The 12,156-nt window shown below is 38.9% G+C and overlaps 1 protein-coding gene across 1 annotated transcript in view; it reads left to right on the plus strand.

The window, feature by feature from the left end:
* LOC136676769 (SH3 domain-binding protein 4-A) overlaps positions 1 to 11,425 on the plus strand; it is a 49,790-nt gene extending 38,365 nt beyond the window's left edge. Inside the window, exons 4-5 of the mRNA XM_066653983.1 lie at positions 7,816 to 8,004; positions 9,124 to 11,425. Coding sequence (XP_066510080.1) covers positions 7,816 to 8,004; positions 9,124 to 9,348 — 414 coding nt within the window. The 3' untranslated portion in view covers positions 9,349 to 11,425. The remainder of the gene's footprint in view (positions 1 to 7,815; positions 8,005 to 9,123) is intronic.
* Positions 11,426 to 12,156: the final 731 nt, after the last annotated feature.

Genomic DNA, 12,156 nt, shown 5'->3' on the forward strand with positions numbered 1-12,156 from the left:
GGTAACATTTGAATGTGTCCAGTCCACATTACATATTGCTTAAGTTTTTTTTAGTTATCGCTGATCCACATTAAAAACTATTGCGGTTACATTGAGGTTACTTAGGTCAACTTTAAATGGTGCACCATATCCATTTTTCCTTTAGATTCCTCTATTCCTCCCTTACTGATGTAGTTGCTGATACAATTGAATGTCATAAATACCGCCCCACCTTAAATTCAACCATAGTTAGATTCTTGTGCCTATTGTTCATCAAATGGCAATATGTTGCCATGGTTACATCCTGGTGCCTCTGGTCCACATTAAATATTTTCACAGTTACATTCAGGTGCCTCCTGTCTACCTTAAATATTGCATCAACTACAGTCAGGTTCTTTTCGTTCATCTTAAATATTGCAATAACAATCAGGTGCCTCTGGTGCTCCTTAAATGATGGCCAGTTCTTTTTTTTTTTTTTTTTGCCTGAGGTCCATCATAGTGCAGTTGATGCATTCTTGTGCCTGTCAAAAACCAAAATGTAACTTCTGCAGATTTAATTTGGAATTGCAGTTGATAAATTACAGTTAACTATAATTTATCAAACCACAGAATTAATCTGTTTCAGTGGGGACTCAGTTCTGTAAAATATTAGGAATCATTTGTACAGAAATTCAGATTCAAAAGGTAATTGCACTGTAAATTCATGCACTTGAGTCTCCTGAAATATTCAGACAGTAATGGTGTGTTTGGCCAAGACTCCTTGGTTTGAACGGAGCCAGCACTGATTACAACTTGGTGTCCCTGGACACAGATGGTTGAGTTTATATTGGGTGAGTCCTGTTCTATTTTAAACTATTTGGACACTGTCCTGATTCAGCATGCAGACCACTTTTCGGACGGTCACATTCCGAGCAGGTGGTCTGGCCTCTTCCTTGGTGTTCTGCATGCAAATTCCAGTTTAATTCCGGAGCTTTTTTCCAGAACTCCTTTGTTAGGTGCCTTGAGTCACAGGCAACGGAATTCCAAGCATTCCCGAGGCTCTTTTCTCGAAATGGAAGCCATGGGTCCCTTTATTAACTTGGAAACTCACAGGCTGAGATGTTCAGAATGAGAAGATAACCAATGGTCAGCAGTGCACATATTAATGAGGTCTCAAAGTGGGCACCTGCTCATCTAACGTTCCTCTGAGTTGAAGGGATTTAACATGGAGATTGTTCTTTTTTGCTGCAGTAGCAATCTCTACTCTTCTTTCAAGGCCTTACAGTATATTTGCTCATTGCTGTTAGGATTTGATGGCAGTCATGTGACCATTATTGAGGATAGGAAGCAATGTTGGATGAATAGATCAGAAGCCCAAATCATTGCAAAGTGGATGGATGGGGTGTTTAAACCACCTAGTGGTCTCTTAGCACTGGACATGGTGACCTTAGGCTCATCTCTCTCTCTCTCTCTCTTCCAGCCAGTTCACCCACCCCCCACCTCCTTACTGTATTTAGCTTGCAGTAAATAGATTCCATAATTTATTTGTGTCTTTATAAGATGGAAAACAATGAGGATGTTTAAATAAATTCAGTGCCTGTCCTGTCTGATTTTGCATACTTTTACTCACAAGGGAGCATGACTTTTTAATTGCATTTCAATTATGATATATCCGTTTTTACTTTGTTTTTTATCATAAAACATAAACAAACACAGAGAACAAACCCTGTACTTTCAACTTAAATCAGCGGCATAACTAACCATGACTTTGTTTTGATGCAACTCGTCTTGAACCTCCTAAGGGATAAAGCAGCAGAACTAACTCATTAGAAGTGGTGACTAGAAAAATTTTGACATAAAGTATGCAATTGCACTTTTTTCTGGTTGACGTGTTGTGAATTTACTGGTCAACAGCTGTGACACCTCTTTATTTATGGCATTGTTTAAGTGCTATTTTTGTCCTGGGTCAAAAGGTCATGAGTAGGTTTTGGACAGAGGCACTAACAGCATGTTAGTGTTTGTAAAATATCTAATTGAATACGTTTTGATATAACTTCCTAACATTAAAGACATTAAATGCTTCAAAATATGGTTTAGGTTTGAAATGATGCTAATATTTTGGCATCCCTGATCAAATAACATGGAGCTGCTGATCCTGAAACTTGACAAGCAAACAAAGTGCCTTTGATGGTAAGCAATGAATAGAAAGACCTTTGTGGAGCCTAAATGTGAGTCAGTGGCACTACCTAGTATATGGTTGGGTTCGGAATGTAGTTCACTTCCCTTGGTCCGGACCAAACAAGAAAATCATTCATTTACACCGTTGGTGAAATTCATTTGTGCAGGTGTGCACTCAGTAATCGCACTCGGATACAGACCTAAACAACCGAGACCCTTGAGAGGAGGTGGCCTCAGTCCAGTCCCAAATAAACTCTGGAGCACTTTGTTTGTGGTGAGAATGTGATCCGTCCTCAATCCCAAGTATCATATGAACTCCTCACGTTAGAGCTAAGCGGCTTCCATAGCAAGGTGTGCTTTGCATTATGGGATGCAGCAGAATAAGTAAACAAAGAACTGACTAAACTTTAGCAGCTAACCAGGGGAAACATGCACGACTCCACAACACAGGTGCTTCTTCCTGTATTAACTTTCTTGATCCCGCCCCATACAGGTCTGACCAATAAACAAAGAGAATGTTCTCACATGTTGTAACGCATTTTGGTTCGCTTTGATTTATCACTGCGTAAAAACAAACGTAACTTTCAAACCAGAGCAAACAAACTATAGGTGTGAAAACACACTAACATCACTGATATACTTTAGTGAAAACAATAAATACTGTAGCAATTGCCTTAGCAGGTACCTGGAACACATTAGTGACCACCAGAAAAAATTTTTGCAACCCCCTTAAGGAACCATAGCAACCATTTAGCAAAAACACTTTAGTGACCATGCAGCAACAGCCTAGAAACTGCCTGATTTCCAGCAAAACCTGGGAATCCTTTAAGCTGCACAATCCTTCTGCTTTTTTAATCTTTTTTTCTTGGGCTATTGCAGGCAACTTTGCTTTTTACGAGAAATAATGATTGGACTGTAATTGAAAGGAATAGGAAACCTCTGTAAATAAAGTCTGTCAAAATGAGTAAAACTCCAGATAAGTTTAATAATAATATCATATACTTACAACAATCTCACAAAAGAGATTGCACATATATATATTCATTCATTCATTTATTCATTCCTTCATTCAAGTGGTTCTTCTGTGGAATAGCTTTATTTTAAAGGGTGTGTGTTTGACACAGCAAGCATCCACCTTTAACACTGCATGTGATGCTGTGTTCTATTTATGTGACATTTTCTGGTAGAAGGTTTTTGTCTTTGACAAAACTGTGTTTGAATAATGGAAGCCGAGCGAGTCCTGAGGGTCCTCCTGTCGCCTTTTCCCATCCCAACTTTAATGGATCTTCTAAACGATCGGTTCCTGACAGCCCTCACTGGACATGTTCTGATAAGACGATGCACAAAACAAAAAGGTTTCGGAGTTACTACAGGGCATCAAAGAGCATTGTTTAAATGCAGTGTTCTGGGAAACAGAGGAATACAAGCTTTTACAAACAAAGAATGTCAGGTGGTGGAGGGGCAGTTGAAGGGGGAATACAAGTATGTGGAAAAACAAGGGACCGATTGTTAGCATGAGCTGCATACAGTACAAGGTTTTTCTTGTTGAAATAGCACACAAAGCAGATCGTTCCTGTCTTGAAGCTGTGTTCAAAACCGCTCTGATATAAATACATAGCTGTGCGTCAACACAATTGTGAATATTCTGAGTGGTTTTCTGTACTTTAAGCTTGCTTAGTCTTTACAGAAAAGCATTTACAAATAGAAACAGAGCCTACCGTCAACAAAATCAATGCCAAGACTTCACGAAACCCCATAACGCCCCCAGCCTTTGACTGTGGAGCAGAGGAGAATTCTGCTTCATCAGTCTAGAGGAGAACACTAACTGCTGATTCTGTCTCATCAGTTCAAGACACCTATAAGAGAACACTAACTGATGATTCTGTCTCATCAGTTCAAGACACCTATAAGAGAACACTAACTGATGATTCTGTTACACAGGCTCAACTCACTTGGAGGAGAACACTAAGTGCAGATGCTGTATATCAGTTAACAAATGACCACACTGGCCTGACAGGATCAACACACCAGAAACACATCAAACTCCTCACACAGAGTGACCTGAGGCAGGGCTTTACCCTGGATCTGTGTGACACTGAAAGTACTTGCTGTGCCACAGGACCACCCCTTATTAACATTAGAAATGTAGTAGATATTACTATCGTTAGTATCTACTGCATATTACACAATGAGAAGTCTACATATGGCACAATTACAAAAACTTCATGTCCTAGAACTCCAGACTTCAGTGGTTTGGAATCGGGGAGTTAGTTGTTGGCTCTGGGACTGTCAATAAAAGCCAAGTATTTATACTAAAGAAGCTTTTGTGAGAAAAGCATTTGACGCTGTGCATCCTGTGGTCAGTAATGAGGCGTGTGGTATGTGGTAGCTTTGTATTCATAAAAGCTAGGTGAAAATTATTCACACTGGCCCTCAGTGAGTAAATTAACAGTGCAGTGAAACTGGGCTGGCCTTATTTGTTCTGCTTTAATGTTAGTGACATTTTGCCATAGCATCCAAAATGTCAAGCGTCAGCAGACACCACACATACACACACACACACTCTCAAATACCCTCCCCAAGTGGGCTCCTCCTGGCCCAGGCCCAGACGCTACATTAGCGAAACTGAGAAGAAAGCGCTGCTCAGACGGGGAGCAAATTACAGAGCAAGCAACCAGGGAGAACGAGAGAGTAAAATTAGATTGGAAAATAGAGAAATGGAGGGAATTGTTTTTGGGAGAATTTGAGGTTTTTTTTTTCCAACACCTCATTATTTTATTCATTCAAGAAGATGAGCTTGCCCTGGTGAATGCTATCATATATTTCAGGTGGAAAACAGAAAGAGTTTAACTCAGAGAAATTGGCTCATAGGTGCAAATGTTCTAAATATGAATGTAAACATATTTACATAGAACTCCAGCAGCACTGCTGTGCCTGATCCACTTGTAAAACCACTACCTCAGTGTCGCTGCACCGCTGAGACTGACCCACCAACCCATACCATGTCTGCTCTGTAGACAATGTGTGTGGGTCCTGACCATTGAAGAATGAGGTAAAAGGGGATAACAAAGTATGCAGAGCAACAGATAGACTACGGTCTGTAAGTGTAGAACTAAAAAGTCAGTGGAGCTGAGAGGATGGACAGTTAGTGTAGAGGACCAAAATCATTTGGATTAGAGAATTCACCATCTTAAAGTTGTACAGTCTCTATAGAAAAGCATTAACAAATGCAATGGGATGTTCTGAAGCAGCTGTACATAAGTCTATGGACCTATGATTACTATGACCAAAGCCAAGACTCTGCCAAATGTGAATAAAGCACCCAAACACTGGGCTTGGGTGCTAGTGGAATAGTGTTCTCTTAAATAATTGTGTCCTATTCAATATACCTCTCTCGCAAATGCTCTTGCGTCTGCTATCAAATCCTCACAGCAATGTTTCAACATTGAGTTAAACACCTTCCCTGAAGGTGAATATGGTAAATATGGTAGAGGCTGTTCCTGCAGCAAAGAGGACTAAACTCAGGATTACTGCCCTTCATTTCAGAAACATGTTGGACATGCAGGTGTCCACAAATTTAATCCGTATAGTGTAGGTTATTCATAGCTGTGATCTGTAAGTGAGTGCTTCCTCCAACTGCTGACTGCATGACTTTGAATAGTAATGTTGAGCTGATTATAGCCTCCTCTTGTTTCATACACAAGCACACACACAAGGATTTCCCAGCCGTGTCGTCCTTCTCCAGCTCAGACCGTTCTTTTCTTTCTTCTCTCCTTCCCTCTCTCTTTTAAAAAGCACACAGAGGAGTGTGGGGATTACCACTCTATTCTCTACAGACCAAGTCCCCTTCCAAATACAGAGAGAGAGAGAGAGAAAACAGGACACGCTGTGTGTTTAGATGGATGCAGTTATTGAACCATGGAGTCTACGGGGACAGCTAGAGAGAGAGTTAAAAAGGAGAGAGGCAAAAAGAGGAAGCAGAAAGAGCCATAGATGGGGAGAAAGGAAAGAAATGGTGAGAGAGAGAGAGAGAGAGATACAGAAAACAAAGGCAGAGATAAACAGGGAAAGGCAAGTCTGGAACTTCCTACTGCTGACTGTGTTGGTGCGATCATTTCTCCTGGCTGTGTGTGAGAGAGAAAAAGAGAGAGTGTGTGTGTTTGTGTTATGTATTCTAAGCTGGAAATGAAAATACATAGTATATCAGCATGTGTTTGTATATTTGTGTGTGCATGTCTGTGTGTGTGTATACGTTGTCACAATGAGTCTGTTTTCCAATATGTAAATGGAAATAAACAAAAGCTCTGGACATTACTTAAGTGTGTGTGTGTGTGTTCCCTCCTGTATTTTTGGTGTGTATTTGTCAGCATTGTGACACAGTGAATTTGCTGAAATAAACACAGCCTGCCGCAACCAGTCAGAATTCAGCATCCTCGCTCTGCAGCTCCTCATTTATAACCTGAAATATTTAAAATTATTTAAATTCACCAGCTGCTGGATGTGGGCATACACACACACACACACACACACACACACACACACAAACATACTGAATGTGCACTTCACAAAAACTTTGCATTCTGTCACTAACCCTGATAAATCTGTGTATACTGCGTATAATGTGGTGGAATGATTTAAAAAGTATTTGTGACAGTTACTGAAAATACACACAAAACTCATACAAAGTTGGTGTTCGCCTCCAAACGTGCTGAGCTATGGGGCTGAACCCTCCCGGCTTGGTAGAATGATTTTGTGACTGGTAGAGAACATGCAAGTGAAAATATCACTTAATAAATTGATGAAAAAACATGGGTGAATATAAAATGAAGCACAAAGGGAAATCCAGACAAAAGGATTACGGCCAGTGTTACTGGACGTGACTTTGTGAAAGGGCGCTACCTTTGAGCAAATGTTAACTTTGTCCAATGCTTTGTATTCTGTCATGAACATGGCATCCGTACGGTTTTCTGAGCAGGGTGTTTTCCAAATTATTTGACTGTGAATAAATGTTATTACCCTACAGCTTTTTTATTTAACTGTTAGACTTTATGTGAGCTCTCTTTATATCAGGCAAACCAAAAATGGACTTTTTACTGCAGCAGCTAAAGATGTGTGTGTGTGTGTGTGTGTGTGTGTGTGTGTGTGTGTGTGTGTGTTTTGTCACTTATTTTAAAGCTGTTTACTCTAATGGGTAAAACACGGCTGACTTACACTCTATCTATCTATCTCTGCTTTTCTTGCTTGTCATCCTCCCGTTCTCTATTTTTCTTTCTCCCGCTCTCCCTCTCTCTCTCTTTCTCTCTTACACACAAACACACACACACAATTTTTCTCCCTTTGTGACCAATTGTTCTTTCCCCATCATCCATCATTTCTCTCTCTCTCTCTCTCTCTCTCTCTCTCTCTCTCTCTCTCTCTCTCTCTTTCTCTCTCTCTCTGCCTCTGCTTCTCTTGTCCTTGCTTCTCTATATGTTTTCAATACATTTGTATGAATTTGTTAGTTTTTTATAAAACTCAGTGTAATGTGCAACCCAAGGACTGCAACGCCATTTTTATCTGATTCAAGAACATGTACAACATTAAATGTTGTTATTAGATATGGACAAATATTTAATGGCATAAGCTTACTCAATACCCATGTCCTGGAAGTTACTAAACCCAGTGTTTATGTGTGCACAGGCTCTGTTGAAGATGGACTGTCAGGGTCTGGTGTGCCGATTGATCCTGGACTTTGTTCTTCTGACCACCGCAGTTGAGGTGGCCTCTCGCTGGAGAGAACTGGCTGAGAAGCTTGCACGAGTGTCCAAACAGCAAATGGATGCTTACGAAGCCCCGCACCGAGATCGGACAGGAGTGGTGGACAGTGAGGTGAGGAAAACACAAACAACACACATACACATAAACACACTCACAAGCCATAAAGTTAATGTTTCTATCTAATATGTTCTGTCTGCATTGGAGCTACAAGGCGGCTACTATAGGTGTTCCATTACATGTTCAGAAAGGGCCTCATACAAAATCTTCATTCTAGTCAGTCCCAAAGTTGATTGATGGGGTTGATGTCAGAGGCCCTGTTTTGACCAAATTCTTCCACACCAAACTCATCCCTCCATGCCTTCATGGACCTTGCTTTGTGCACAGGGGTTCAGTCATGCTGAAACAGAAAAGGGTCATCCCCATTTTCCCCCAATTTTAGAAGCATGCAATTGTCCACAATGTCTTGGTATGCTGACATATTAAGATGTCCCCTTACTGGAAATCTGGGGCCTAGACCAAAGCCCTAAAAAAACAACCCCACAACTTTATCCCTTCCCCAAAAATTTTTACAATTGGCCCAATAAAGTCAAACAGGTAAGCTCCTCCTGGCATTTGTCAAACCCAGATTCTGCCATCAGACTGTCAGATAGAGAAGTGTGATTCATCACTCCACAGAACAAAATGCCACTGCTGCAGAGTCTAGTAGCAGTGTGCTTACACCACATCATCTGGCACTTGGCATTGTACTTAATGATGTAAGGTTTGCAGCATGTAGCGGCTCAGCCATTGAAACCTATTGTTTAATTCTGGAGAAGGTTTGATACTCTGCAGTAATTGAGTGAGGAGAGCGTCGGTGACTTTTACACACTGTGCACCTCAGCACTTGTCAACCCTGCTCTGTTACTTTACATGGTCTGCCACTTTGTAGATGAATTGCTGTGGTTCCAAAATGCTTTGACATTTCAGTTATGAAACACACTGTTAAATGTGACATATCTAGGATGGGGAAAAAATTCACAACCTGACTTGTTGCAAATGTGGCACCCTACTGCAGTACCACACTTGCGTTCAGTGTGCTCTGTGCACTGAACACCTGTATTCAATGATTAGATGGTGTGCCCCAATACATTTGTTCATATAACGTTCATGTAAGCAAACTGAATACATTGATATAAAAATGTATTTCACAAATTTGATTATTCACTAAGCTATTCATCCATTCAATTGCAGGCCATGTGGAAGCCAGCGTATGACTTCCTGTTGACATGGGCAGCACAGATTGGAGATAGTTACCGTGATGTCATCCAAGAGCTTCACCTGGGTCTGGATCGCATGAAGAACCCTATCACCAAGCGTTGGAAACACCTGACTGGTTGCCTCATCCTTGTCAACTGCCTGGACATGCTTCGGAGTTCTGCCTTTAGCCCTGCCCCCCAGGATGACTTTGCCATTTAATGGACACATTTGGACTCTGGCCACTTCTCACCATGTCCAATCAAAGATTGGGAATGTTTCTGTCTGCACAATCCCAGAAAAACCTGCTCAGATTTTTTTTACATATTATCACAAAAGCAGTTGACATCACCCCCTCAATCTGCTTATTTTACCTCAGCCAGTCCCTGCGTGGATTTTTGCATCCTTCCTAATATGACATATAGTAAGCCAATTAAGCCAAAATGAAAACATTAATGTGGATTTGGCAGAGCTGTATTTTCAGAAAGTTTCGGTGTTTTTATCAAGTCATCGAGTCTATTTTTTATACACTTGCAGCTCAGCGATAATTTTTAGAACCACTTTGACGCTTTTCAGAACTTTTTTGATTTTTCTTTTTTTCCAGTAACTGAGCATTTTTCTCCAACATGACTTTTACTTTTTGTCTGTCATTCCCTGATCTGATTGCCAAATGATCACGAGCCTTGTTTTTTCAGAGCATGCTACATTACCGCTAAATTCAAAATCTGAATCTTCTAAACAGCTTTATTCCTAAAGAAAGGAGAAGAAAATTGTGTTCATAAGTCATTGGGATGGTGGATAATGGTTGTATGCACAATAGAAAGTCAGTGGTGAAATAGTTTCTGGAAACAGCAAGGATCTGGGATTCTGGCCTTGTGTTGTACCTAGGGAATGTTCAGTGTCTGAATGTCATTTGCTCTTTCAAGTTGTCTCTTACATAATTAATTGGTTCATTTGTAACCAAAGTTATTGAGCGAATGAATTACAAGGGGAGTTTGAGAAACTGGTATAATTCTCATTTGAGATGTTGGCATTTAATTCTGATTATTCTATGTACCTTGAGTCAGAAGGTTAACAATGCACACATTTGGATTTGTTGAGCTTTATCACATAAAATCCTTATTTCAAATTAATTTTGGTTTTACCTGGACAATCATGTTTGGTCTTGTGGGAACATTTTTCTAGAACAGCAAATTGATTTATAGGTAGCTAGCAGACAGTGTGTTAGCTAGCTAACAGCACATAGCAAGATATCTGTTTTAGGTTTGCTAGCTGAATTTACATTTACAATTATATTGTGTTAGACTAGCCTATCAGAGTATTAGCATAAGTATTATCATTGTAAGATGTTTAACAGAATCAAAGCACTAACTCTCCCATAGATTTCATGATGTTAACATCATTCATGATGTTAAATTAAGTTTCTATTATTTCACTTTACAATCTGACTGAAGGAATGTAGATAAAAGTTTTAAATCGCCAAAATATTCAACTATGTAAGTGTTACATTGCAGTATTATTATTCATGGTCAAGTTGTTTCAATTTTAAACTTGAATTATGTGTTGTCTCTGTTTTAGTGAGCCCCAGAAAGACAGAGGATATGTAAAAATCTTTTTTTTAAAAATCTTTTGCAATTTGTGCACATATTCTCCTCTAATCCATTCCTATGGTAAAATGTTGTCCTCGGATATTTATTCTTTTATAATATTTGGATATTTCTAAATATATGCCAACAATTTACAAATTATTCACTCATTTGCTTCAGTGTTTTAAGTTAAAAAACTAGCATACATACAAAATAATGATTATAAATTATGCTTTTTTTGAAGAAAATTAATTTTAAATAGGGGAAGCAATTGAGATTTAAAACATTGTGACCACAAAAATTGAAGAAAATATGGGCTCATATTGTGCATTTTTCCCTGAGAATAGGTTTTTAACGTATCCCTCTCCTTCAAGGGCTCTACATTATTTATGTATTGAGGAGATAAATAGACTTGTTTTGATCATCAGTGTTTGTGTTGATTTCTACTTGTTTGGTATTTCCACTGTTTTTTTTTTCTCCCCACAGATTTATTCACTCAATCAAATTAACCACCAGGTCAATGCTGTATTATGTTTTTCCATTGCTGGATATTGGTCAGCATGATGTAATCTGACTGATTGTAAAGCTGTATCTTCTACATATGTGTAGAAATATTTTGAGAGGTCTAAGTAGGTCGGTATATGTCTCACATTTTGTCTTAGTTGCTGCCAAACATTAGAAATATTTTGAATCTAATGTGCTGTAAATTTTGTTCCAATGGACTCAATAAAAACAGTCAGCTTTTACAAGTATTTGTAGCTTAGTGTTTCATTTGTTAATATCTGTGATTTCACAAATATGGTAGCATATTCACTAGCATAAACATGTACTAGTTTTAATGATTTCTTAGTATTGATATCCTTAAAAAAAGTGTCTTGATGTGTTTCTCTAAACTGTACTTAATGGAAGATAGATATATATATACTACTAGGTACTAATGCTGGATGATCTGTCCTGACACTTGCCTCGGAACTGTCTCATTTACTTCAAGATTTTCTATAAATATTTAAACTGTGTGGGTCTATAATGTGTGAAATGAAAACCTATAGGGGTGTCTACCAGCTTTTGGGCATTTTACATTGTGTAGTGGCATGTAGCCTCATGAAAAATTGAGATTAAGTTGAACATACTGGTATACAAGGGCATAGGAGTGAGTCTAATATTGGGGGGACATAGTGCATCTCGATAAAGTAGAATATCATCAAAAAATGTATTTCTGTAATTCAATTCAAATAGTGAAACTCATTTAGATTCATTACAAACAGTGATCTATTTCAAGTGCTTATTTATTTTAATGTTGATGATTATGAGTTTTATCAAATGAAAACCCAAAAGTCATTATCTCAGAAAATCTGTATATTATATAAGACCAATTAAAAAAATAATAATACAGAAAAGTTGGCCTACTAAATTTTAGATCTATTTTATTTTATGTTTAGAGTGC

Source organism: Hoplias malabaricus, chromosome X2, assembly GCF_029633855.1.
Source record: "Hoplias malabaricus isolate fHopMal1 chromosome X2, fHopMal1.hap1, whole genome shotgun sequence".
Taxonomy (NCBI): domain Eukaryota; kingdom Metazoa; phylum Chordata; class Actinopteri; order Characiformes; family Erythrinidae; genus Hoplias; species Hoplias malabaricus.